The sequence below is a fragment of the Mchenga conophoros genome, linkage group LG6 (assembly GCF_057382185.1).
Source record: "Mchenga conophoros isolate Kocher_MC1m ecotype Shallow Benthic linkage group LG6, M_conophoros_male_GT1.1, whole genome shotgun sequence".
Classification (NCBI taxonomy): Eukaryota; Metazoa; Chordata; class Actinopteri; order Cichliformes; family Cichlidae; genus Mchenga; species Mchenga conophoros.
The window spans coordinates 42,120,529-42,147,998 of NC_140531.1; the positions used below are offsets into that span (position 1 = coordinate 42,120,529).

The 27,470-nt window shown below is 44.6% G+C and overlaps 1 protein-coding gene across 4 annotated transcripts; it reads left to right on the forward strand.

The window, feature by feature from the left end:
• Window positions 1-5,189: 5,189 nt before the first annotated feature.
• Window positions 5,190-15,802, forward strand: LOC146573361 (uncharacterized). Of its 4 annotated transcripts, none has more exons than XM_085278151.1 (7): window positions 5,190-5,294; window positions 10,275-10,752; window positions 11,631-11,690; window positions 13,676-13,708; window positions 13,969-14,084; window positions 14,345-14,377; window positions 14,706-15,802. In XM_085278151.1, exons 5-7 carry the CDS (start codon window positions 13,969-13,971, stop codon window positions 15,463-15,465), a joined length of 909 nt encoding a protein of 302 aa, XP_085134277.1. In that variant the 5' UTR covers window positions 5,190-5,294; window positions 10,275-10,752; window positions 11,631-11,690; window positions 13,676-13,708; the 3' UTR covers window positions 15,466-15,802. The 4 variants fall into 4 exon arrangements, with proteins under 4 accessions (XP_085134277.1, XP_085134273.1, XP_085134276.1 ...); XM_085278147.1 differs by having other exon boundaries at window positions 10,275-10,439; window positions 10,512-11,690; XM_085278150.1 differs by having other exon boundaries at window positions 10,275-10,439; window positions 10,548-11,690.
• The last annotated feature ends 11,668 nt before the right edge of the window (window positions 15,803-27,470 follow it).

A 27,470-nucleotide genomic window follows, 5' to 3' on the forward strand; every position in this document is an offset into this window, starting at 1 on the left:
ACAGTCCTCTCTCTACTGTAGCCGTTAGCTTAGCGGCTAGCTGACGCTTTTCTGCTAACAAGATGTCCGACTGTCCTGACTCTCAGCTGAGCAGGATGAATTCTGTGTATGCAGATTAAGGTCACATGATCAAGGTCAACAGCAAGTGTCTCTGTAAGTCCACTGCTGATTGGCCAGGTTTTGTGATAACAGCCCGCCTAATTCATTCACATTTTTTTTAACCAGAAAACACATGAATAAATTATTCCCGTCACAAAACATCCAAAAATACTTTCTCCCCTTTGCAGGTGGGACTACCTTTAGCTTTAAACAGCTCCGGCCGAGCGGTTTGTGCAAAGAAAAAGAAAAATCCAGCTGTGAAACATTTCATTGTTATAATGTTTGTTCATCTGTTGTAGCAGACAAAGATTCAAATACATGATGTTTACTGGATTATCTGCTGAGTTTTTTCCAGGCTGAACTAGAACTTTAGTTTAAGCTTTAACAATCCCGCCCTCTAGTGGCGCAACTGGGAAATCATGGGTAGTTCAGTTTGGCTTTAAATGGGTCTAATAAGTATAACTGTATCCATATACACGAAACTACATGCTTTCAGAGTTAGGATAAAAATTATTATTATTATTTAAAAATTGGTTTCTTATGATCCTGATGAGTTAAAGATCTCGACGTGCGTGATGTCATCCTGTGCAGTTATGCTGCACCAGATTTAACAACAACGGTAACTTTTGGTTACTGTTTGTGTTACCAAAAATCCACCTGTGGTGGCTGACAACAGATCATACTGATACGGTGTACGTCATAAAGAGAAACGTGGACTGCGGTGGTATTTGTGTCCTTAGATTCAAAGTTTCTGTGAGCAGGTCTGCACAGCTGAGAGAGGACACAGTAACTGGGATCTGATTGGCTCCAGCCTGAGGACCACACTCTATAAGCACTACACTGGAGTTGGTTTGCAGGCACACAGAAGGTCTGATGTGGTGTGCACACTTAGACCAAAGGGTTCATTTCTGATGATGAATTTAAATTTAATGAACTTAAGAGAGGGAGGCTGGATGAATAAATTATTTCTATACATCCAAATAAGAACAAAAATATTTCAATTAAAGATCGAATCACAGAACCATCGAGTGACTAGAAGGATTCAGTAAATTATAATAACATCAACTCAAATCACAAACCCATCCTAGTATTTCCATTTTCTCTTAAAGGTAACAAAACACAAATGTCGTGTATCCAAAGTACAGTAAGTAAGTAAGTAAGGAAATATTGATTTCCATTGTGTTGTAATCATTAATTTAAAGGTAAGCAGAGCCTTTGTAAGTTACAAAGTTCATTGTTTTCAGTCTGGTTTTGAGGTCAAATGTGCACTAGGCCAAAGGGGCGGGGTTATATAAATTCCTGGGCGTGTCCAAAAGTTGGTGTAATTTAAACATAAACAGTTATTTTGGCTTAGCTCCCCTTGTATTGTGTTATACTCCTGCTCGGCCCCTCACAGCTCTTCTTTATGATGATGCATGCACACAGTCACTGGAGACAACTATGTTTGGAGTTTTCTTCATTTTCTTTACAGGTTTTATAAATTGCTCAAAAATAAAGGGAACACAAAAATAAGACATCCCAGATCTGAATGAATGAAATATTCTTATTAAATATTTTGTTCTTTACATAGTTGAATGTGCTGACAGCAACATCACACAAAAATTACATCGGGCCCTCAAGCCACCCTCATGGAGTCTGACTCTGACTGTTTGAGCAGACACAAGCACATGTGTGGCCTGCTGGAGGTCGTTTTGCAGAGCTCTGGCAGCGCTCCTCCTGTTCCTCCTTGCACAAAGGTGGAGGTAGCGGTCCTGCTGTTGGGTTGTTGCCCTCCAACAGCCTCCTCCACATCTCCTGATGTACTGGCTTTACTCCTGGTAGCGCCTCCATGCCCTGGGCACCACGCTGACAGACACAGTAAACCTTCTTGCCACAGCTCACATTGATGCACCATCCTGGATGAGCTGCACTACCTGAGCCACTTGTGTGGGTTATAGACTCCGTTCATGCTACCACGAGAGTGAAATCACTGCCAGCATTCAAAAGTGACCAAAACGTCAGTCGGAAAGCACAAGTACTGAGAAGTGGTCTGTGGTCACCACCTGCAGAACCGCTCCTTTATTGGGGATTTCTTGCTACTCGCCTGTAATTTCCACCTGTTGTCGATTCCATTTGCACAACAGCATGTGAAACTGGTTGTCAGTCAGTGTTGCTTGCTAAGGGGAAAGTTTGATTTCACAGAAGTGTGACTGAATTGGAGTTACATTGTGTTAAGTGTTCCCTTTATTTTTTGGAGCAGCATGGCCTGAAACAACTGCGCCATCTAGTGTCACAAACATCACAACACAACACGTCTCCCATAACTGTTGGAAAACTAAATCTAATGCTTTAAAACATTAGCTGCGCAAAAGCCGGGAAACATGCATTTTCCAGTTTAACCTCTTGTTGGGTTTGGGAGAATAAACCTAGTATTAACAAAAACAGCTAAATGTGAACTAGTGCAAAAAAATGAATTCAAGATTAAATAAATTTTGTCTGACAGTCACGTTACCAGCATTGTTTGTTTCTGTGACCCTCGGTCATGTGCTCTGACAGCAGCTTTGAGGACCTCAGTGTTAAATCTATTTAAACAAATCAAAGCAATAAGTAATAAAGTACACAAGGACACAACCAGTTTCACATGCTGTTGTGCAAATGGGGTGGCTGTAGCTCAGGTGGCAGAGAAGGTCAGCCACTAATCAGAAGGTCGGTGGTTCGATCCCAGGCTGCATCCTGGCTGCATGCCAAATGTCCTTGGGCAAGATACTAACCCCGTGTTTGCCTACTGGTGGTGGTCAGAGGGCCTGGTGGCGCCTGTGTCCGGCAGCCTCGCCTCTGTCAGTGCGCCCCAGGGCAGCTGTGGCTACAATGTAGCTTGCTATCGCCAGTGTGTGAATGTGTGTGTGAATGGGTGAATGACTGAATGTAGTGTAAAGCGCTTTGGGGTCCTATGGACTAGAAAAGCGCTATACAAATGCAGGCCATTTACAAACTCAGACTGAAATGAACTAAAACTAAAGCTCTGCTATAGAGTCCAGATCTGAGAATGAAACGCTTCACTGTCTGTATCAGGCATCCAGGTGTGTTTATGGACTTAACTGGACAACCAATCTGAACACGCAACCCTGAGCAAAGTAAGACTGCAGTTACAATCAGGCCTTCTGCCTCTGCATGAACTCGCTGAGTGTGTTTCTGCTGATGTGGCACTGAGAGCTGTTCCAATCCAAACCTCTGGAAACCACCTGGCAGCACGGCTGACGTTAGAAATCTCATTTGCAGCATTTGGGCTGAGTGGCTTATAAATCTGCAACCCACTCTGTATCTATGAAGGTGAACCACCTGTTGTGTTGATATGAAGGAAAGATCTACACATTATCAGGTACAGTGAGTTATACAAACTTTTGAAAGATTTTCAAAAATGCTTATAAAAAAGAAAAAGTTTAGACAAAACAGCATTTTGACTGAAACTGGAAGAAAACAGAGGTTAAAGTAAAACCTTAAAACAGCCGACAGCAGCAGTAAAAGTGCCGCATGTGCAGGTTTGAGGTTCCCCAAAAATCAGTCACATGCAGTGATTCACATAATACACACACACACACACACACACACACACACACACACACACACACACACACACACACACACACCCTGCATTTCGTTATTCTGACAGCCCTTCAGTTCAGCCTCTGTTCGTAAATGTGTTTAGCTGAGATGACCATATTAGGAATAGCCCCTCCCTGTCACATCACACAGTCGTTAAATAGCCTTTTATTACAAACACAGCGCTGAAACAGGATGTGTCAGAAAGAGGAAAAGTGGAAGAGGTCTGCTGCATGAACACTCAGCAGTGCATTCCTGCTGTAATCTGCTGTAATCTGTGGTTATGAATAAAAAATGCAGATGTGCCCGGTTCAGCAAAAATAACACAGTCAGTAAATCTCACTGAATCCAAGTCAGACTTTCACTCCTCACTTCACAGGAACAGGAACGCAGACATAACCCAAAGCAGTCTCAAAACAACAGCCGCAGTTTAATAATGTCACAACAACAACAGAGAAAAACTTTCACTTTTCTTATGAGAATAAACAGCGACAGAGAGAGAGAGAGGGAGAGAGAGAAATTCCCTCTAAAGCTTTGCTCAGTCCCTGATTGTCTTTTCTATCAAACATTTTAAAGAGTTATTCAGCTTTTCTTACCAGCTGTGATCTGGAGTCGAGCCGGAACATTTGTGAAAGAGAAAGTTGGAATCTGCTTAAAGGGAGGGGCAGCAGGAAAGGGTGTTTCACTTTCACTTTATTATAATGTCATGGTTACAGTGGGTTTATTGTCTCATTTTCTCTTCTCTGTTTTCATAAACTGGGGCGATCGTGGCTCAAGAGTTGGGAGTTCGTCTTGTAATCGGAAGGTTGCCGGTTCGAGCCCCGGCTTGGACGGTCTCGGTCGTTGTGTCCTTGGGCAAGACACTTCACCCGTTGCCTACTGGTGGTGGTCAGAGGGCCCGGTGGCGCCAGTGTCCGGCAGCCTCGCCTCTGTAAGTGCGCCCCAGGGCGGCTGTGGTTACAATGTAGCTGCCATCACCAGTGTGTGAATGTGTGTGTGAAGTGCTGTACATTTACCATAAATGACATTAAAGGTCCACTTATTTACTGAAACAGCGCACAAACATATTCCCTCCACCAGGTGGCGCTGTTGTACAGTGCTTGCTTCACCTCATCACATCTCTCCCCCCCCCCTTTGCTACATCTTGTGTTCACCTTATTAAACTGTAAAGTTATTAAAAGTTGGTTTTTTAATGCGGAGCTTCTCAGAATAAGAACAGTCACATGGTGCTGCTCTAACATGCAGACAGCATTGTGCTCTTACAAAAACATTTAGATAATTATATGAGAACAATGTGCAGCTGTTTTTCCGTTAGTCCGCCTTCACACCTAGAACATCCGGGAGCCTGCACTCTTTGCTTCTTGTGTTTATTAACGTCCTACAGTGATCTTCACAGTCCGCAGCAAAAATACAAATGAAAGCTCAGTTTTCTTTGCGCTTGTGCGGTCGTGTCAAACACATGAATCCTGATGTGTTCCAGGAATCCTGGCCCCTCCTTTTGACTCGTGTCACGTGATATTCGTGCGTTAGATTTGTGTCTTTTCTTCGTAACAGCGGTAAACGTCACTGACTCTCACAAAACATGATTTTCACGGTGCTTTTGCTTTTCGTGGCAGGTAGGTCTCAATGCTCATCTTTCAGTTCTCAGTCTGCAGGTTTTGTTTCGACTTTTAAACGACTGAACGTTTATTACAGTGTTCAGATGATCAGGTTACACACTCGTTATCCCACTCACGAGTTTTTATGTATTTTTGTCTTCATAGACTTTCTCGGACTTCCCGTTCGCAGGCTTCAGATTAGTTCTCACTGCAGATGTTCGTCTGTAGTTCTGCAGTGTTTCATCCTTTGAGCATATTTCCCAGCAGCCAGCAGAGTTCTAATCCATGCTTCTGGCTCTTAGTTGATGTTACTTCCTTTTTGTAATCCCTCATTGTTTATGTCCTCGGGTCTTAGTTTGTCATCTAGTCTTTAGGTTTGTGTTATCATGCATGTGTCCCACCTCCTGGCTTGTGTAGTCATTGTTGCCTCAGTGTTTGTTTCCCTCTGTGTCTGTGTGTCAGGGTTATGTACCTGTAGTTTTCCCTCATGTATATATTCCTCACTCCACTGTTACTTGATTTTGTATTTTGTCTCCAGCATTAAAACGGTTCCTGAGTTCACGTCTGGCCTCCCACGACCTGTTCAGTCATCATAAACATTAAATTATAGTGTATATAATGTGAGTGAAAGGTAAATCCTCTCACATTTGTAGATGTGGGTTACTGGGAATGACCAAAATAATTGAACTTTAATAAAAGAAATGAATATTGTAAAAGAGAATATAAACAATGATCAGTATGGTGTAATGAAGTAAAACCATAATATAAGAGTAAACAATGAGCTCAGAGTGGGTGTGGATGCTTTAACGTGTCTGAGGAGAGTTACTGTTTCATATCATCGCACGCCTGGCACACACAAAACTCATCCTAGATGAAATAAAGGAAGAATATGGCCTGGCCTGCATTTGTATAGTACTTTACTTAGTTCCAATGGACCCAAAGCGCTTTACACTACATCCAGTCATCCACACATTCACACACTGGTGATGGCAGCTACATCGTAGTCACAGCTGCCCTGGGGCAGAATAACAAATAAAAGACACTCCTGCTGGTGTCACGCAGCACAGTCACCTGGATCGTTCTTCAGCTGTGCATTGTGGGAAAGTCCCCAGGTAAACCCATGTGACTGCCACTCTCGTACTAAAACAACAAAACAGCCAGTGAAGACTTTTTCTTTTAGGATGAAGCATTCACCGTGTTTATTTCCTGATTTTATATTTTGTCTAAAACACATCAGCACTACCGTCCTCTGTTTGACGCTGTAGTCAGTCACAAATACACAACGCTGGCAGATCAGAAGATTTACTCTTGTTTGTCCTTCACACTGTCCACCAATAATTTTACAGTTGTGCCCTCTAACAGACAATGTAACACCTACTTTGCCTTTTTTTATTACTTTATTAATTTTCTTGTTTTTTCAATGTTATTCGATGTTTGTCCACGTTATACAAAATAAAAATCCTCACTTAACGCAGAGGATGGCTGTGTTTTTAGTACACATCCATGGATTAGCTGAGGCTGTCAGTTTGAGCTTAGTGTATCCTCAGGCCGCTCTTTCTTAACCACAGCCTTCTGTAGTTCTAGTTCCCTTCATGCTACCTTCATCTTGACCTCTAGTTTCCTTCTCCATGGCCGTTACTGCACATTGAGGCTCTGCGTCTTTTAGCCAAACATCCCAAGGTTCACTGCTGCTGTGGTGGACATCACGTGACCGTCATATTGTCTGCAATGCTGCATTCACATCTTCTGGTAGACTTTCATGCAGTTTGTGTATATATATATATATATATATACATATATGTATATATATATACATATACAACAACACCCAGCGCGCCCCTGCGGGCGGTTTATCCTTCAAGCTCGGGTCCTCTACCAGAGGCCTGGGAGCTTGAGGGTCCTGCGCAGTATCTTAGCTGTTCCCAGGACTGCGCTCTTCTGGACAGAGATCTCCGATGTTATTCCCGGGATCTGCTGGAGCCACTCGCCTAGCTTGGGAGTCACCGCACCTAGTGCTCCGATTACCACGGGGACCACCGTTACCTTCACCCTCCACATCCTCTCGAGCTCTTCTCTGAGCCCTTGGTATTTCTCCAGCTTCTCGTGTTCCTTCTTCCTGATATTGCTGTCATTCGGAACCGCTACATCGATCACTACGGCCGTCTTCTTCTGTTTGTCTACCACCACTATGTCCGGTTGGTTAGCCACCACCATTTTGTCCGTCTGTATCTGGAAGTCCCACAGGATCTTAGCTCGGTCATTCTCCACCACCCTTGGGGGCATCTCCCATTTTGACCTCGGGACTTCCAGGTTATACTCGGCACAGATGTTCCTGTACACTATGCCGGCCACTTGGTTATGGCGTTCCATGTATGCCTTGCCTGCTAGCATCTTGCACCCTGCTGTTATGTGCTGGATTGTCTCTGGGGCATCTTTACACAGCCTGCACCTGGGGTCTTGCCTGGTGTGATAGACCCCAGCCTCTATGGATCTTGTACTCAGAGCTTGTTCTTGTGCTGCCATGATTAGTGCCTCTGTGCTGTCTTTCAGTCCAGCTTTGTCCAGCCACTGGTAGGATTTCTGGATATCAGCCACCTCCTCTATCTGCCGGTGGTACATACCGTGCAGGGGCCTGTCCTTCCATGATGGTTCCTCGTCTCCCTCCTCTTTCTTGGGTTTCTGCTGCCTGAGGTATTCACTGAGCACTCGGTCAGTTGGGGCCATCTTCCCAATGTATTCTTGGATGTTCCTTGTCTCATCCTGGACTGTGGTGCTGACACTCACCAGTCCCCGGCCCCCTTCCTTCCGCTTAGCGTACAGCCTCAGGGTGCTGGACTTGGGGTGAAACCCTCCATGCATGGTAAGGAGCTTTCTTGTCTTTATGTCAGTGGCTTCTATCTCCTCCTTTGGCCAGCCTATTACCCCAGCAGGGTACCTGATCACGGGCAGGGCGTACGTGTTGATGGCCCGGATCTTGTTCTTACCATTCAGCTGACTCCTCAGGACTTGCCTGACCCTCTGCAGGTACTTGGTGGTTGCAGCCTTTCTAGCGGCCTCTTCATGGTTCCCATTTGCCTGTGGGATCCCCAGGTACTTGTAACTGTCCTCTATGTCTGCAATGTTGCCTTCTGGTAGTTCAATCCCCTCAGTTCTGACTACCTTCCCTCTCTTTGTTACCATCCGACTACACTTCTCCAGTCCGAACGACATTCCAATGTCATTGCTGTATAGCCTGGTAGTGTGGATCAGTGAATCGATGTCTCGTTCACTCTTGGCATACAGCTTGATGTCATCCATGTACAGGAGGTGGCTGACAACTGCTCCGTTCCGTAGTCGGTATCCGTAGCCAGTCTTGTTAATGATCTCACTGAGGGGGTTCAGGCCTATGCAGAACAGCAGTGGGGACAGAGCATCTCCTTGGTAGATCCCGCACTTGATGGTAACTTGTGCTATGGGCTTGGAGTTGGCCTCTAGTGTTGTACGCCACATCCCCATTGAGTTCCTGATGAAGGCTCTCAGGGTCCCATTGATCTTGTACAATTCTAGGCATTCCAGTATCCAGCTGTGGGGCATTGAGTCATAGGCCTTCTTGTAATCAATCCAGGCAGTGCACAGGTTGGTCAGTCTGGTCTTGCAGTCTCGGCTGATTGTTCTGTCTACCAGTAGCTGGTGTTTTGCACCTCTGGTATTCTTGCCAATTCCTTTCTGTGTCCCGCTCATGTATTGACCCATGTGCCTGTTCATCTTAGCCGATATGATGCCTGACAGGAGCTTCCATGTAGTACTGAGGCAGGTTATTGGTCGGTAGTTGGAGGGGACCGGTCCCTTCTTGGGGTCCTTGGGGATCAGGACCGTCCGGCCTTCAGTTAGCCATTCCGGGTGTCTCTCGTTAACTAGCAGCTGGTTCATTTGTGCTGCCAGACGCTCGTGGAGTGCAGTCAGCTTCTTCAGCCAGTAGGCGTGAACCATGTCGGGCCCTGGTGCTGTCCAACTCTTCATACTGGAGACCCTTTCTTGGATATCTGCCACTGTGATGGTTACTGGACCCTGTTCAGGGAGGTCGCTGTGGTCTATATATATGTATATATATATACATATATATATATATATATGTATATATATATATATATATATATGTATATATATATATATATACATATATATATATATATATATATACATTTAACGTCCTTAGACGTTAAATGTGACGATACTACTGAGGAAAAAACACGCGCATATCTTGTTTATCATGACTCTGGTTTTACGTGGCCTAGTATATGTCACCTTGTTGCTTTGTCTTGAAGTGGTCATGTGATTGTTTACCATGACTACTTTATTCTTCCTCAGCCAAACAGCAGCACTCGTGCGATTGTTTCGCCCCCTGAGCTCCAGGTGTTGTGCCAAAAAGTGATCGTCAGGCAGAAAGTGATCGCCGTCCGCGGGAGCGCGCAGCTGTTTAAAGCTGTAGCGCCCAGATTACTTACAGCTACTTCCGTGCAACTGATATAAGATGCAGTAAGCTGAACACAGCTTCAACTGTCTTTGTTGAAAAATAGTAACGGACCGCATTTTCTTGTTAGTAACTGTAACGGTGTTGTAACGATAGGAATAGTAATTAGATTAATCGTTACTGAAAATAGTAACGCCGTTATTCCGATCACTGCTGACCAGCCATCCCTGGCACTGCATCTGCCAATTTTCTATGACGAGTCTAAAACTAAACATTTCTACACCAAAACAGCTGCAAGAATAAAAAGGTCACTGTCTGAGACAAAGTGGATAAAAGGAGCTGCAGTGTCAAAAGTCAAATGAAAAACTGGTCGTTTGTCTCCACTGCTCAGCTTAATCATTAAATGAGTACATTTGAATGCTTTTGGAGTTTCAGATAAAGGTGCTTCAAATATGGCCTCATTTGTCTGTTTCTCTTATCTCCTGAATTCAAATAATACTTTTCAAAAAAATACTTTATTATCTTTGCGTAATATATTCAAATTGCAGAACAGAAGCTAACTGTCATGGTCCAGGGCAGCTCCAGTGTCCTCCTCCCCATGCGGAGCCCTCATCTCATCACCTGTGCTACCCACCTGTACCTGATCCTCGAGTAATCTACAGACGGTATTTGAGATCAGCGTCCTCATCTCTCCTTCGCCTGACCACATTTTGGTAACCGACTACCTAGCCTTGTGTTCGCTGCTTAAAGACCTGCACTTACCTGTATGCTCTCTGTGAATCTAGTCTCCATGTCTCCCGTCATACCTCATCAATCTGCAGCTCAGGATTCAGGACGCTGGTCTCTACGCGGCCATCACTTGGCTGTGACCCGCGTGTCTTCAGACACACGCTTCTCACCTTCTCCACCTGCCTGCCCTCCTGCCACCATCTCTCACGAGTCACTGAAAGGATAATGTTGAAAACGCTTCTCTCATTTCTCACTCTGGAGCTCATCTGACCGAAGCAGTCTCACCTCCCCCACCAAGTAAGATTTCCTCATCTCAATCCTCACATCATCCACCAAGTTACCTCTGCAAACCCACCTACGCTTTCCCTATTCCTCCGCCTGCAGTCACGACCCGCTCGTCAGGAAAAACCACATTTGTGTAGCCATCCAGTTGTGTCTAGCTGTCAAGAAAACTTTCCCCTGTGTAGTAACCAAATTCCCTGGGCCTGTTATAAAATAAAACACTTAAAAAGTATTATTGCCTTCCGTGTTGCATCTGCTTGTGGGTCCATATTCTCACAGCAGCCTCCGGGCCGTGAGCCACTAACATTTCATATAATAAATCTAAGAGGTCGGTCTCACATAGCAGCATTGTGCATTTACAGTAAAAATGGATATGGTCTCTATGGATGCTACTAAGTTTCTTAGATAAACACAGTTTCGTTTACATTTTGTATCTTACTGTCTAATTTTGCTTCGCCCTTTTCCTCTTTATTCTCCTCCATAAAACATCTCTTTAATACATGTTGTTTCCTGTATTTCTTTAACTGAGAAAAAGACTGTATAAAGTGATGCACTCAGGTGTCTCTCTTAATAACTGGCTGGTCTGCAGGAGTCTGTCACTGTGTCACACAAGTACATAAATGAAACCATCAAATGAATAAATCTAGAAGTTCCATGCAGACAGTCATCGTCATCATTATTACTGAAAACTGTAACTTGAAAGTGTTTTATTTCTCTGACAGATGAACAAAGGACCTCTGTATGTTCACTGTGACTCACTTGTTCTTAACCTTTGCATAATTCAACATTTGAATGTTCAGATAGGCTTGTGGGGCTGCTTACTGGGGGTTGGTCTAATTTTTCCTTTAAAAATCTTCCTCCTGACTGTTCATTGCACTGGCACCTACAACCAGAACACACTGGGAGAACAACGGAGGACGGCAACAGTGTCCATCTGACATCAGTCACTACAGGTAAGAGTCACTTTAAAAATGATAAAGGAAGTCTATTAAACGCTATGGTTAGTTTTGTTCTGGTTCTAAGGCCACTGGCTTCTAGCAGATCAAATCAAATCACTTTTATTGTCACATCACATGTGCAGGTACATTGGTACAGCACATGTGAGTGAAATTCTTGTGTGCGAGCTTCACAAGCAACCGAGTTGTGCAAAATACAATAATGTAAACAAGCAGAATACAAGAATGGCTACATCTGAAACTAATAAATATATGTACAATATATAATAGTATATGCATTTCTGGATGTGTATACTAAATATTTTCCTACGTGTGTGTGTGTACACATATTTTACGAATTAAATAGAGTAAACAATAATAAATATATAAAAAATCACTGCAACATTGTCTACTGTATCTCTATTACACATTGTGATTGTGTGTGTGTATTTTATTAGAATAAATGCATTAAAGTCACACTTAAAGTAGTTTGTAGTTTTCTCAATCAGTAGATGTTTGCTAGTTTTTTTTAATCTCCACAATTTGAGTTAGAGGAGAAGTACAGACGAGGTCAGAAGGAGTTTCACTTTGTGGAGGCAGAGAATCAGAATCAGAAAGACTTTATCTATCCCCAATTAAGATACAGCAGAGCAGCATGACATTGAAGATAAGGACAGGGCATAAACAGGCAGTAAGGATGAGACAATAAATACACAGAATATACACAGCTTTAAAATTAAAAGAACAAGAGAAAGAGAAAGCAGATAATGGGGTGCTGAGAAGTCAAAAGTGGCAAAAGAAAGTATGTGAGGCTGGTATAGGACATGTCTGAGGACAGAGGTAAGCTGTGTGGTAGGAGTGTCAGATGAGTTCAAGGTGGGGGTGGGATTACATCAGGGATTAGTCTGAGCCCCTTCTTGTTTTGGAGCAGATGAGGTCACTACTCTATAGTGAGAGTAGGGAGCAGGTGAAGGTACGGTGTGGAGAGAAGAGGAATGAAAGTCAGTAGAAGCAAGACAGAATAGATGTGTGTGTGAATGAATGGATTGTCACAGAGAGACAGACAACCATCCACACTCACATTCACACTTATGGGCAATTTAGAATCACCAATCCACAGTTGCAATTATATAATTATAATTGTATTATATAATTAGTTGCATTACAAAGGTTTTTCAGTTATCTGGACAAAAAAAATAAAAATCTGCTCACAATCAGCTGATTTCAATTCATGTGCAGGAGGAGACTCTTGGAGAGGTGCAGTGATACAGCTTTGGAGGAGAGGCGATATGAACATTACTTTTATTTTTATTGCAGAAAGAAAACAAGAGTTTGGTGGTAAAGTGTAAACTTCAGCTCCTTGAAAGCACCTGCACTGACAACATGCTAATCCAAAGCTCGCCATGAACTCATCTTTAACTGATTTTAAAGATGAAGAATCCAGATTTTCAAGAGGCAACAAAAGCAGAGATGAACAGTCATCCTGCGGCCTCCATTTCTACTGTGGAAAGTCTCTTTATGCTGGTTTTCATTGTATTCATACATAAACACTAAAAGAAAGATTGTACATGTTTCCTCATTAGGACAAAGATGTGTGCTTTTGTGTAGGACTGTATCCTTCTGATGTGCGGGACTATAACCGGTAATTATAAGACAAAATTTATGTAACAAATTACTTTCTCTGGCAAGTAATTATTTCTAAGAAAACTAACGAGTAATCTGTAATATGCTGCTTTCTTGAGTAAAATCCCAGCACTGTAAGGACCAAATTATTTTTATCATGTCCCATAAAAGTTTGAAAGGACTTAAAAGAGGCTCTACGCTCTTTGTACCATGACCACTTTTCAAAACATAGTAACTTTCAAAATGCCTTTATGAAAAGCATGAATGATCCCAGCAACATAAACCTGTTTCACTCCTCACACTGACTCGTGGACACAGACTGAACGTCAATGCTGAGAGAAATATGAGAGAAATAACCTTTTTATTTCTGTTGGTTTCAGGTCTCTTCTTCCTTTTGGGCAGCAGCTGTGAAGGTTTGTACTTGACTCTCGTCACACTGTTGTTTCATGAGTTTTTGGTGCACCTTCAGTCGGACTTTGAAGACTTGCTCCTCTCTAACATTGACCTTATTCAGTTATAAATTGGTGCTAAATGCTGAAAAAAATCCCTGAAAGAGCAGAGCTGATAATCTGGGCGAATTAGAGACAGTTTTGTTGAACAGATTACATGTGAAGCTGTAATATATTCAGTCTTCTTATTGGTATTTGTGTCTCTGTTTGCTAAACCCACTCAGATGGCTGCTTCTTACTGGGTTATTGTAGCGGTCGTTCTTTTGATGACTGCTACAAACGGTGCGACTGCTATTGAGACACACGAGCTCGCACCAATTGTTCAAGACATTCTGAACAGGTGAGTGAACTTTCTGTGAAATACTAAAGAAAAACTGATGATGATGTTACAGCAGCTGTTTTTAACAAGCAAACTGTGAGCATCAGAGTAACATGTGACAAATATGCTATTAAAGCTGTATCACACTGGACTGTAACACAGATCAGCCTCTGTTTAACTCTGTCCAAACTCTCAGGGAAACAAACCAACATTGTTGTGGTTTCATGTAAATCTTTCCAAGTGAAATCAACATCAGAACCTGTGTGTGTGTCTTTTGGCAGGTACACACCTAGCTACGGTGCAGACGACAACAGGTCAGTAACAAAGGTCACTTTAATCTGCAGCACAGTACTTACAGTGTGCTTTATAGTAACGTGGCAGAAACAGAGATCATTAGAGCTACATGTAGAAGCAGAGACTGAAAGAACAAATGCAGCATTACATACTCACTGTTATTCATAACTGGATGTTTAAGTTGTTCTCAATTTCAGGGCTTAAAAAAATCCAAAAAAAGAAATAGACTGGTTTCCTCAGCAAAATGAGACTGAACTCACTTTGGCTGGTTTAACACTCTGGATACTTTAATCTGCACGTTAGAAAGAAAACGTTTTACAGGTGAATATTCTCTGTTTACTTCGACAGACAGTTCCCCATGTTCAGTGTGGCCGTGAGCGTCCCACGCAATAAAGACAAGTTTGATATGAACAAAGTCACTGATGATGATGGTGAAGCTGTGAGGACGAAGATTCTAGACTGTGACGTATACATAGGTAACAGAGTGGTGGCAGCCACAGTGCTGAGATGGCCTAATGTTCAATATCAGTGTCCTAATGCTCCTGTACAGTGGCCTGTCCCAAAAAAATGTAATAGAAAGGAGATAAAGACATGGGCTGATATTGCAGCATTTTGTGATGAAGAATATATTGAAAATAATCTGCATCCTCAGGCTGCTCATGCTGAGTCCCGAACCCTGAACCATTTCGAAGAAAAAGACCAAATTAGGAAAAACTCCAAAGATGATCTGATGGTTTTCTACGTCCGTGCCTCCCCATGTGATGACTCATGTACCAACCCAGGGAATACTCGGAATATTCTCAGTAAAATACCAGCGATAAGGAACTGGAAGAATTATGTTGTTGTGTTTTCAGATGTATTTAGACCTGATGATAATAATAATAATCGTGTGAATGAACTGCGTGGATCACTTGAGAGGCTTGGGGACGCAATCGCAGAAGAAGGGACAAAGGAGGAAGAAAAAAAGTCAAATGGTCTAAAGCATATATTCCGATGCTACAGGCAGCAAAATATGGATGAAATGAAGTGTCTTATCTGCAATACCAATGGTGCTGTTGCAGAAAAATGTATTAAAACTGCTTGGCAACAAAGGGGAGAAAGAGAATAAGACCAAGAGGAAGAGTAACATGCAGAGAGGAGGAGTGATGAGAGAAAATCATCAGAATTAACCAGAGAGGGAAAAAGAAAAACAGAAAATGTAACCCATGCTTTGCATCGTTTTCCTGCATCCATGTCTAACTTTTAAATGTGTGTGTTCGTCACAGCAAGATTAACATGTGCTCCTGAAATCACAGCTGCATCGTGCACTCTGGTCATTCTGGTCCACGATACTGTCGGCGCCTCTGATTGTGTGAACTGAAACACAAACAGTGTGTGTAGAGTGTAATCCATTTATAGCCTCTGATACTGTCTCTGATTAAAGCTTAATAAACTGCATCAAAACATGTCACAGCTTTGTGGTGGATTTTTGTGTGATATGTATAACTATGTAACTATATACACTATATATCTATGTGAACTGAACATATATATTTTAACTTTCATGTAGAGTCTTAAGCGCAAGACATTTTGCTTCACCGAGGTTTATTAGGGTGGCACAGTAACAGGGCAGTTGATGCTGTTGAGAGTTCACCTGAATAACTCACTCTCCAGCTCCGGTAACTAACCTCCCCTAATACTCACTCAACGTCTTTCATGCAGCACAACCAAAACAGTAACATTGTAACAGAGATCCTGAACACATCACAATAAAATATCATACGATATAATCACACACACACTTTGAACCACACTGACGTGTTTTTATATATGAGAAAGCATGTAACCTATGTAGTTATAAGATTATATGTTATAAGATTGTGCCACTTGCTGTATAAGATTAAATAATTAGGATTAATGTGTGATGTTTGACCGTGTCATGACCTCTTGTGATAAGCCAGAGCAGGGGGTAGTCAGAGTCCTGACTGGCCTCTGGCCAAGACCTTGGCCGCTACCTGACCCCTGCAGCTGTGTTTGGATGGGTGGGAAAGTTACCCAGCAGCAGGGGGCGGGGATACTGGTCCTTATATATTAAGGGACCAGAGGACACCCCCAGCTCTTTTTTCCCCTCTGCTGTTGCTCTCTGTCCATCTCTGTGTTGCTCTGCTGTCTGTGCTTAAGGCTGTACACCCCGGGGTTTTGCTTTGCTTGCTGTCTGCTTTGTAATTCTCTTGCTAAATGTCTGTATGTATTTTTCCTGCTGTTCATATGACTCAGTGTAAAGATGCTGCAGGTTTCCTATTCACGGGTCACTCCACAGAAACTCTGTCATACAAACTGTCGGCTCCCAGATTTGAAAGCCAACATGGTAACCTCCTCCAGCCAGCGGTGTGGAGATCCAGCCAATTACAATCAAATCACTCAAAAAGATCCTGTGGAAACAGCAGAGTTATTGAAACAGAATAAACAGAATCACATGAACACTGAAACATTACAACACACAGCAAAGCAAGCTGAGCAAAGCCCGGGTGTAGAGCCTTAAACACAGAGAGAAAAGAGCCATGATGTCACCTCCGTCCCTCCATAACCCCTCCTGCAGCTGATGGGTAACTTTCCCCTTGTCATCCAGCTAAAAACAACAGGTGCAGGTCAGGGGTCCGGCCAGGCGCCATCTTCAGGTGGGCCAGCTTTGCTGTGTCACAGTCGGCCATAACGTGATTAAAGTTACACATCGGTCCTAATTATTAAACCTCGCTACAAGCAGTGCACACCAACAGATGGCATAAACCGATGATATATGTGTGAATAATACTTAACATGGTGATTCCAATCAAGGGTGTAGATTTGGTTTTGGCATTGGTGGGGACGGATGATTCAACCACTGAACCCTGCCCCGTTTCTTTATTTCCCCTTTTCGTCTTTGCTTCTTGATAAAAAAAAAAAAAAAAGGAGAAATATACTTGCCTACATATGCTATTCTACCTGCTTTTAAACCATTTAAAATCACAATTCATAGTTTTATATGTGAATTATATAATGTTAAATTACTATTAAACAAATGACTGACTAAATAATTTTAGGCTTTAGTTTACTTCAGCCGTATTCCATATAACTCAGGTATCATACAAAAATAAAAACAGCTTCAAATACAGTCATGACAATAAAAGAATATGACTTTAAGGACTTAACAACATTACTTCAGTTATACTACACCATCTGTTATACATTAGCACTAAGGGAAGACTCAATGACCTGGTTGTTTTTGTCCATAAAACTACTCGTCTAAGATGACCACAAAGTAACAGATCTCTCAGCAACATTATGCAACATTTTAGGCACTACTGCCCCGATCAAGTCAGCTGGGATGTTTTCTTCTGCTTGTTTTCTTTTTTTCTTTCTCAACAGGTGATCCAGGTGATCGATATATGCATCTTTTTCTTCTTCTTTCTCTCTGCTTATTCTGTTGGTTTTTGTTTTGTTTGTTTTTTTTGTTTTTTTGCCCTTCTCCCCCGTCCCTCTTCTCAGCTGTTTCTCTTTCCCTCTTTCTTTCTCCCCTTCTTTCCTCCAGTCAAGTCTGTCCCGTATTCAGCAAGTGAAAATAAAATAAACAATAAAAGGTGAATCAAATGGACCATTACGGCAAGGCTGGGATGGTCCATTTGTTAAAGTAAATCCGTTGGGCATCTTTCTTTGCCTTTAGACAATAATTCTGATGGCAGAAGAGCCAAACGGGACAGGCAAAAAAAAAGAAAAGAAAAAAGAAAAAGCTGGGATGTTTTATTCTAAACATGAACTACTGTTACAGCAACAGACACGGACTACTGGTGTCCCACACAACAACTCAATGTCCTCTATGTGAAGGAGCCAAACACATGCCTGCTCCTCTCGTTAATCACCAAATCATCAGTCAGTCACCTGTGACCTTGCATCTTCACCTCTGTCTGAGCTACAACATGGCAGAGCTGCCTCTGTCACCTGATAAATAACAGTGAGACATTCAAATACATGCAGTCACACATGTGCTTCAAATACAGTCATGAACCATCAAGTCATCATCCAGTTTCACCAGCTTTGTGTTGGTTCTTCTGTCACCTGACAAACAGGACAAACATGACAATAAGAATAAAACGTGGATCTGCTTCAGTGTTTCTGTCACTTTGTGCAGATCTTGACTCGTCAGTGATGTTTGTAGGCTGAGTGCATTTTTAAAACAATTTGTGCAAACTGCACTCCAAGGTGGAATACTTGCAAAATCGTGACTACCTCATGATATATTGTCTCAAAATTAACCCTATGAATACGTCAGTGCCATTAGGATGAAATTATTGTGTCACCAACATTTTAACGTTAGACATATAATTCTAACAGCCTCTGTCAACTAATATCCGGGCTGCTCGAGGCTGCCGTTTTCTCCGACAGCTTCAATCAAAATTAGAAATGCTGCTCTGAGACTGAGAAAACTAACAGTGCTGCCTGTTGTGCAGGTAGTTTCCAAAACACGTTATTCTTGGTTACATACAGTTTTAGACTGATGTGGGCCAAAGCCTAGCATAGCCTGTAACGTTATTAAGACGGACACATTTTATGAGTGAGCTTGACTTTAAGTGAGTTACAGGTTTCTTTGAAAAATACTTTCTTATATCCAGGTTCTTCCTCTTTGCTGCCGTCCTCCTCTCCTTGCAGCGCAGGTTTGCCGCTGCTAAAACTAAACAGAGCTCCCTGAAAGGCTCAGCCAATCACATTGGTCATATTTGTCACATGAGAACGTAATTTCTATCGGTTTTGTTTTTCTTTACTCAAAGAGATCAAATTATTGGTGGGGACAATTCAATAATCGCTGGATATTGGTGGGGACATGTCCCTTCCGTCCATGCCAAATCTACGCCCTTGATTCCAATATCTATAGTATAGTAGTGATGTGCGAATCGATACTGAAATATTGATTCCTGCGATACCAGTCATTTATGTTCTAGAATCCATCCATTCGCTTCCGCTTCTCCTTTTCAGGGTCGCGGGGGGCGCTGGAGCCTATCCCAGCTGTCATAGGGCGAGAGGCGGGGTGCACCCTGGACAGGTCGCCAGTCTGTCGCAGGGCCAACACACAGGGACAGACAACCATTCACACTCACATTCACTCTTAGTGGCAATTTGGATTATCCAATTAACCTATCCCCACAAGCTGCCATCATGTTTTTACTTATTTAAATTTGTAATTATTTACATATTGTCCATTTGATTATTTTTATTGAAGTTGAAACTAATACACAAACTTCCAATAAACAGAGCTCCTGGATGTTTTTGGCTCAATCATTTATTCCCTGTGTAGTGGCAATTCCTTTTGTTTGACCAACCAAACATCCCACAATTAAAAGTCCACAAGCCACTGCTGCACTGAGATACTATTTCGTACGCAGGCAAAAGAAGTCCACTGTCCAAACTTGAAAGTTGCGTTTTTATGGTTTATTTTATCCAGTTTGGCAATAACAAGATCCATTTTTTTTGTTACTTCCTGCTGCTTCTCCTGCTCTGGTAAAAAACCATAGGCCCACCCCAGTGCATGCTGGTGTAACCCGTTCATGTGTTACGCCTGTTGTTCTTGCGTTGTGTTCTGGCGTGAAAGTAAGAGGCAGGAGACAGTACTGGGTCTTTGGCTCTTTACTGCACATCTGCAACACAGAAATATGTGTTCGATCTGTGTGTGTCACGCGACTGCCAGTACACCTCTCCTCCGGCCATGCTGAAAGGAGCTGTGCCTGCAGCTTCATTAATGTAACGAATCAAATACAACAAATTGTTTTAAAACATTAACTTAAGCTCTCAAAAACAAAAAGCACAAAATAAATAATATGTCACTGAAAAAACATCAAAACAACTTATAAGAACAATAAATGAAAGACTGCATCTCCAAAACATAAGAACATCTCCATACCTGCAACACAGAAATATGTGTCTGATCTGTGTGTGTCACGCGACTGCCAGTACACCTCTCCTGACGAAGGAAAAAAGAGTGCATGCTGTTAAAAAAAGAAGAGAGACTGCCGCAAGTACGCTCTCAAGCCGCTAGTGATCAGGCTAACTTAGCATGCTAGCATTTTAGCTGCGTTCTCGGCTAAAACTCATTATAAGTGTATATTAGTGAACTCCGCCCTCCACAAAACTTATCCCGAATGAGTCTCTTAATGACAAACAAAAACGCGGTGGTTCGGCTGTATTCACACTGCAGCTTGGGATCCGAACAAACTTTAATTAGCTGAGAGCAACGTGGCAGTGACTTACCTCCGGCCATGCTGAAAGGAGCTGTGACCGGGGCACACATGCACGCGCCTACGTCACCACGCAGCGCACACATGCACATGAACGCACACAGACTCAGATCACACAGGTAGGAGAGTGAGATGCAAAAATGACATATTTAATCCAAAAAAAGAAAGTGTTTTGGGTGAAATTCACAAGTATTTAACACATATGTTACATTCACCCCCCCCTGAATTTCACCAAAATCACTACACATCTGAATGGTACTGCAGTACCAAGAGGCACAACGATGCTGAACTACCATCACCTCCGGAACAGGCAACCCAAGGATCTTATCCCATAGTTCAGTTAAAAAACTATCCATAAATGGATTAAAAGAAGTTGGATAGGTTGATCAGGCCTCCAACCCTTTCAGAACACAAAGGTGCAGCCTACACCTCATCAAACGTGGTCCCATAAAGACGCCCAGGGTGGGTGTCATGATGCCTCAAGCAAGTACAACACATTCATAATACGCAATGGGATGACCAAAAAAACAGTCTATGTCAGAGGCCGAGCCTCCCGTGGCGGTAACAGGCCCCATGTAATAGGCTTCTGGACCATGTTTTCTATCAGCCTGTTGACTGACTTTACCACCCGACCTGCTCTGGTAACCACTCTGCTTCGAACATTGGCATGGTCAGAGTCATGTCTTGGCAAGTTGGATGGCTGCCCAGTATACGGCTGACCAGAGGTCTGATTGATGTCTGAGCCAGAAACAGGAACAGTCTGCGGAACAACAGCGTCCCCATGACAGGCACCTGGAACAGAATCTGTGCCAGACTGTGTCAAATCAGAGGTAGCGGAACAGTCAACCGGAGTAGGAAGAGCAAAGTGCTGGGCCTGACCAGAAGGGCTTGCTGAAATGTGCGTTGTGCAAGTCTGAGAGTCAGGTAGGGCATTGTCCACATCCGCACCATCACATGAACCATGCTGACGATCCGTGGACTGTGAGGCATGCTCTCCTGCCACAGAATCCACATCCACTCCATGGCTCAAATCCGAAAGGACCCACAAGGAAGTCCTTGCTGCGGTAGACTCTGTCTCTAGACTGCCAGGGTCCTCCAGATCCCCACAAGCACTGAGATCCCCCTCACTGGAGAAAACGTCTAGGGACTGACTTCCCAACGAATCCTGGACAGGAAGGAAACTCACGTCCAACAGAAGGTTTCTGTGTACAACCTTACTCTGGCCTGAAGAGTCACTGATCCTGTAAATGTGGGTCCTGGGATGCCTCTCCACAACAGTGTAAACCTGAGGCTCCCACTTGTCTGCAAGTTTCTTCTTGCCCCGCTCGCCTTTATTGGCAAGCAGGACGCGATCCCCAACGTTCAGAGACACACCTTTGATTTTCTTATTGTATTGACGAGCCTGATGCTCCTGCTCATTGCTGGTGTGCTCCCGGGCGATCTTGGCAGCCTCAGACAAGTATGACAGAAGAAGCTTGGAGTAGCCGTTAAAGTCCACCACAATGGGATCATGCAAAACAGACTTGAACATAACGTCGACCGGTAGTCGTGGGACACGGCCGAACATCAAGTAGAATGGGGCATATCCAGTAGTCTCGTGAACAGTTGCATTATAAGCAAAGGTCAATGTCTGAATCTGCTGCGGCCATTCCTGTTTGGCTCTGAGAGGGAGAGCTCGCAGCATGTTGCCAAGTGTGCGGTTGAACCGCTCCGTGCCCCCATTGCCCATAGGGTGATAAGCCGTAGTGTGAGACTTGGCAACGCCCGAAATCTGCAGAAGCTCAGAAAATAATTCACTCTCAAAGCTGGGACCTTGGTCTGAGTGAATACGCTCAGGGAAACCATATACACAAAAAACACAGTCCCATAACTTTCTGGCAACCTGCTTGGCAGTCTGATTCTTGCACGGGAAAGCAAAGGCCATTTTCGTGAAGTGGTCAGTTGCCACAAGCACATCAACAGAGCGCTTCTTTTTGTCCTCTGCTGACCAAAAGTCAATGCAGATGAGCTCCATGGGAGCAGAGGTCTTAATGCTCTCTAATGGGGCTCGTGCTGCAGGCTCTGGAGTCTTGGCAAGTATGCACCTTCCACAGCACCGAACATGCTCCTTCACATCCCTCTCCATATTGGGCCAGAAAAAACGTTGCCTTGCTAGGTGGAGGGTGCGAACTTGACCCTGGTGCCCTGCCAAATCGTGGACACCTTTCAAGGCCTGCACCCGTAAATTCACTGGCAACACCAACTGGAGTCTCTTTGTTTTGCTCACAGGGTCTCTCGTCTCCCTGTAGAGAATGCCATCCCGAACCTTGAGCCTCTCCCAGTGCTTCAATAGGGCCAGTGCCCTGGAATCCATATCATGTCTCTCACGCCTGGAAGGGCGCCTCCTGCAGGCTACGAGTGGCAGGACAGCGGAGATGATGGGATCTTGAAGTTGGTGGTCCTCCAGCTCATGTAAGGTAAGTGATGGCAGTACATCATTGCCAACTGGTTGCAACTGCTGAACAAGGTAGAGAAGGGAGGCAGCTCTATTCTCCGCAGCGGTTTCCCAGTAATCATGGTGAACCAAGGTAGCCGTGACTTCCGACGAACTGTAGGAATCTTCTGAGGGCAGAGCTGGAACAGGTTGTTGGGCAACCTGAATATTTTGGACACCAAACCTGAAAGCGTCCTGCACCTCATGAGCCGCCGCACCTTCTGCATTCCGCACCAAGTGCTCGTAGGGCTCCTGAAGCAAGCGCCCACCAATAGAATAGGTGAAGGGGTCACGACTAAGTGCATCTGCTACAACATTCTTTCGACCTGGGATATACCTCAAATCAAAGTTATAGGATGACAGCTTGGCCACCCACCTTTGTTCATAAGCGTCCAGCTTGGGCTTGGTCAATACATGAACGAGCGGGTTGTCAGTCCACACTGTGAACTTGTGCCCCTTCAACCAGTGGCTGAACTTTTCAGAGATGCTCCACTTCAGGGCCATGAACTCAAGGCGATGGGCTGGGTATCTCTGCTGTGACCTGCTTAGCGCTTTGCTCGCGAAAGCAATAGGGCGTGCCTTATCCCCGTCGATAGGCAATTGTGATAAAACCGCTCCCAGTCCATCCAGAGAAGCATCCACAGACAAAATGAACGGTCGTGAAAAGTCAGGATGAGCCAACACGGCACAGTTAAGGAGGTCGTCCTTCAGTTTATGAAAGGCCTTGTCACATGCAGGGCTCCAATCTGCAGCAGTCAACTTCCTGAACATGCCAGCACCCCTCCCAGCGTGACTAGTCCGTCCCTTCCTCTTCTGGCCAGCCGTCAGAGCAAACAGAGGCTTGGCAATGGCTGAGCAACCAGGAATGAAGCACTGATAGAAAAAGACCATTCCTAAAAAGGACTTAATCCTTTTCACAGAAGGAGTGCAACCATCCTTCTCCATTAGAGCCTCCTTTGGCATCTTGGAAATCACTTCCACCTTAGCTGGGTCCACAGCCACTCCGGTCTGGTCGATGACATGACCAAGAAACCTGACTGACTTCCGCAGCAGATGACACTTCTTTGGACTCAACTTGAGATTGTTGTCTCTCAACCTTTGAAAAACAGCTCGGAGCCAGCACAGGGCTTCCTCTTCAGTGGGAGCAAAGACCAGGAGGTCATCCAAGTAGCAGAGCAGACTGGTGAAGTTGAGGTCACCAAAGATGTTCAGCATCATGCGCATAAATGAAGCTGGGCTATTGCAGAGCCCTTGTGGCATCCGGTTGTATTCGTAGAGGCCAACAGGCGTTGTGAAAGCGGTGTACTTCTTATCCTCCTCACACATTGGAATGTTGTAAAACCCAGAGGTTAAGTCCATCGTGCTGAAGAAGGCATTGCCCCCAAGCGCGGCAAGGCAATCCGCTTGGTGAGGGAGTGGGTGCGCATCCTTAAGAGTCCGCGCATTCAACCACCTGAAGTCCGTACAAATCCGCAATCCACCATCCTTTTTCCAGACCATGACGAGGGGGGATGCATACTCGCTGATGGATTTGCGAATAATCCCTTTCTCCTCCATGTCAGTGAGTACCTGCCTTAGTTGTTGGTAATGAGCAGGGGGTACTCTTCTGTAAGGCATACGGAATGGGCGTTCATCAGTCAGGTGGATCCGATGTACAAAGCGTTTAGCTTCGCCACAGTCAAGCGGGTGTCTAGAGAAGATGTCCTCATACTGCTCAATTAGCTCAACAAGCTCTCTCTTTGATTGTAAGCTGGCATGGCATGAGTCAATGTCAAGATCACCCAAACCTAGGGAGCACAACCTGTCATTCAAGTCGGCCTCAGTAGCAGCTGGCCCACTGACTGGTACCTGGGCCATACTCGCCATCTTGCAGGAGTCCTGCTGGAAATCAAGGTCCTCCACCGCAAGGCAAGATGAAACGACAGCAACCCTCGAGTTGCGTTTCAAGGTTAGTGGTTTTGAGGAGAGATTGGTCATCTTCAATGGCACCCACCGATCACCCCACATGGATGTGATCACCCGGCCAACAAGAACGTCTCTCGGCCCAGACCCAGAGGTGCAAGGTTCCACGATGATCGTGCTGCCTGGAGAGACTGGCACATTGCTGGGCAGCCTGCCCCATACCAGATGCTCACACCGTGGGAGTAGTGTCACAGCACGAGACAGTTTCACAGTGCCAATTTTGTCAGGAACCTCCTCACCCCTCCATCTGGTGGTGCACGACATCATGTCCAAGAAGTGCTCATAGTCAAGAAGCGAGTGCTTGCTTCCCACAGACACAAGCTTCCAATAGTCATCAGAATGTTTCATAACTCGCATCAGGTACTTGAGAACATTGGAGCCAATGATGAGCTCATCACGCTGGCCCGACACTACCAAAACTGGTACAATGCATTTCACACCGTGGACAGTAAGTGTCAAGTCATAAACGCACTTTGGGTGGGTCTGCTTCCCACCACAGCCAACCAGCACAATACGTTTGGCCGACTGCGGTCCACTCACAAGAGCCCCAGCCTCTCTAAGTGACTTCTCGGCCTCTTCACTCATAGTGCAAGCCATAGACCCGGAATCCATCATGCCCCTCAAGTTAACCTTGTCATTCACTGCAACTTGGGTGTAGAACAATTCACTAAATGTAGGCACTACTGCTGGTCCCTGAACCACGACACGGTATCCCTCTGGCATTGTTGAACAGGTGTTGACATAAAGAATTTCGAGATCCGATTCATCATGATTGAGGGTATTAGGTTCATCCCCCACACTGCCCCTCTCCAAGTGTGGGTGATTCAGTTTTCCGAAGGCCAACCCTGCCTCGTGACAGCCCCGGCCTCCCGTCCCTCACGACGACTGTGACAGTCCTTTTTCCAATGACCAGGAGCAAAGCATGCAAGACAGAGATTCTCTCTCCTGCAGTGCATGTGAGTGGAATGACCAGTGTTGCCACAGACCTGACAACTCTTCTTAAGAAAGGGCCCGCGGGTAAAACGCTGCGAAGGTGCAGATGCAGGGGCTGTAGTCTGCACATTCTGACATGCAATCACGCGATCCAAGAGGCTGATCAGAGCACGCATGCCAGTCACATCAAAAGCTTGGGTGTTAGTCGAACCAAGCTCGCAACCAACTGACTGCTGACTAGATTGAGTGGTCACAGTGTATGTTGGTGACTGTTGGAACTGAGGAGTAGGCGTAGGCACCGGACAAGAAGACACTGATGTCCCAGAAGGACAGGTTGTCGAAACATCAGCTAGAACAGGAGTGAAGCAAGCTGCTGTGGGCGAAAGCTGACAAGCGAGGTTTGAGGCTGGTGCTGTAGGCTGAGACTGCAAGGCGACACTGGCCTGCCCAGGCTGTGATGCCATCACTTCTTGAGGCACAATAGAGCAGTTGTGGCTAACCTCTCTCCTCTGTGAGGTGTGGAAACTGCCCTGACTGCGTGCCCTGAGTTCACGCTGGAAGCTATCAATGCGTTCTTGAACCTCAGTGGTTGTCCACTCCTCAGCTGCTTTGATGCTGAGCCTGTTCAAGAGGATGGGGTCAGGGCAATACTTGATGAACATCATCGAGACCTCACGCCCTGGATCCTCAACATTACGCCCCTGCCTACGCAAGCACTCGTCAGCAACGTCAATAGCATTGTTTAGCCTTATCCAATATTCCATCACTCCCTCATGTTGTAATGGTTTGGTGTTATAGAAGTCAGCCATAGGCATAGAAGAGTAAGTCAATACACTAAAGTGCTGTTTCAGAATGTCAAATATCAATTCAGGAACCTGGACATGGTCAAGTGAGGGGTTGTGACGTAGGGTGACCCTCACTACATCCTTAGCCTTCCCCATCAACCTAGCCAATATGTCACATGATCGCTGATCTGTTGGTGTGTTGCGTTTTACAAAGTACATTTCCATCATTTCAACCCATTCATGAATGGAAAATTTATCACTGCCATCACCCCTGAAAACTGGTGGCTCCTTGACGTCTGATTGCAAGACAAGTTTCACCCCAGACAAATTTAGCTCAGGGGGTCCCTGCTCAGCCTTAGAGCTTTCAGTAGGCATACTGGTCCCCTTATCACCTTGCAGCTGGGCTACAATGGACTGACCAATCTGATTGGCCAAATCTGAGATGAGTGTACTCAACTCAGCACTGCCAGCTGTCTGCGGGGTCTGAATGTCACAGGGGGGAACCTGGAGACGAGTGGAACAAAACTTGGGAGCAAATGACACACCAACTTTAGGTGTCTGAACCCCATCCCCAAGAAACCACCCTCGCCCCATACCAACATTAGAGGAAACCTCCCCATCAGGAACACCAGTTGCCTCTGAACCAGATGCTGACTCCATAATGATGAATAAAGCACAATCACAAGAAACAAGATTCCAAATAGTGCAACTGTACAAA

Excerpts from the sequence above, each read along its gene's own strand:
- LOC146573361 (XM_085278151.1), top strand. The coding sequence starts at position 13,969 with ATGGCTGCTTCTTACTGGGTTATTGTAGCGGTCGTTCTTTTGATGACT. Across the intron at positions 14,085-14,344 it reads GTTCAAGACATTCTGAACAG|GTACACACCTAGCTACGGTG; the intron begins GTGAGTGAACTT and ends GTCTTTTGGCAG. Across the intron at positions 14,378-14,705 it reads TACGGTGCAGACGACAACAG|ACAGTTCCCCATGTTCAGTG; the intron begins GTCAGTAACAAA and ends TTACTTCGACAG.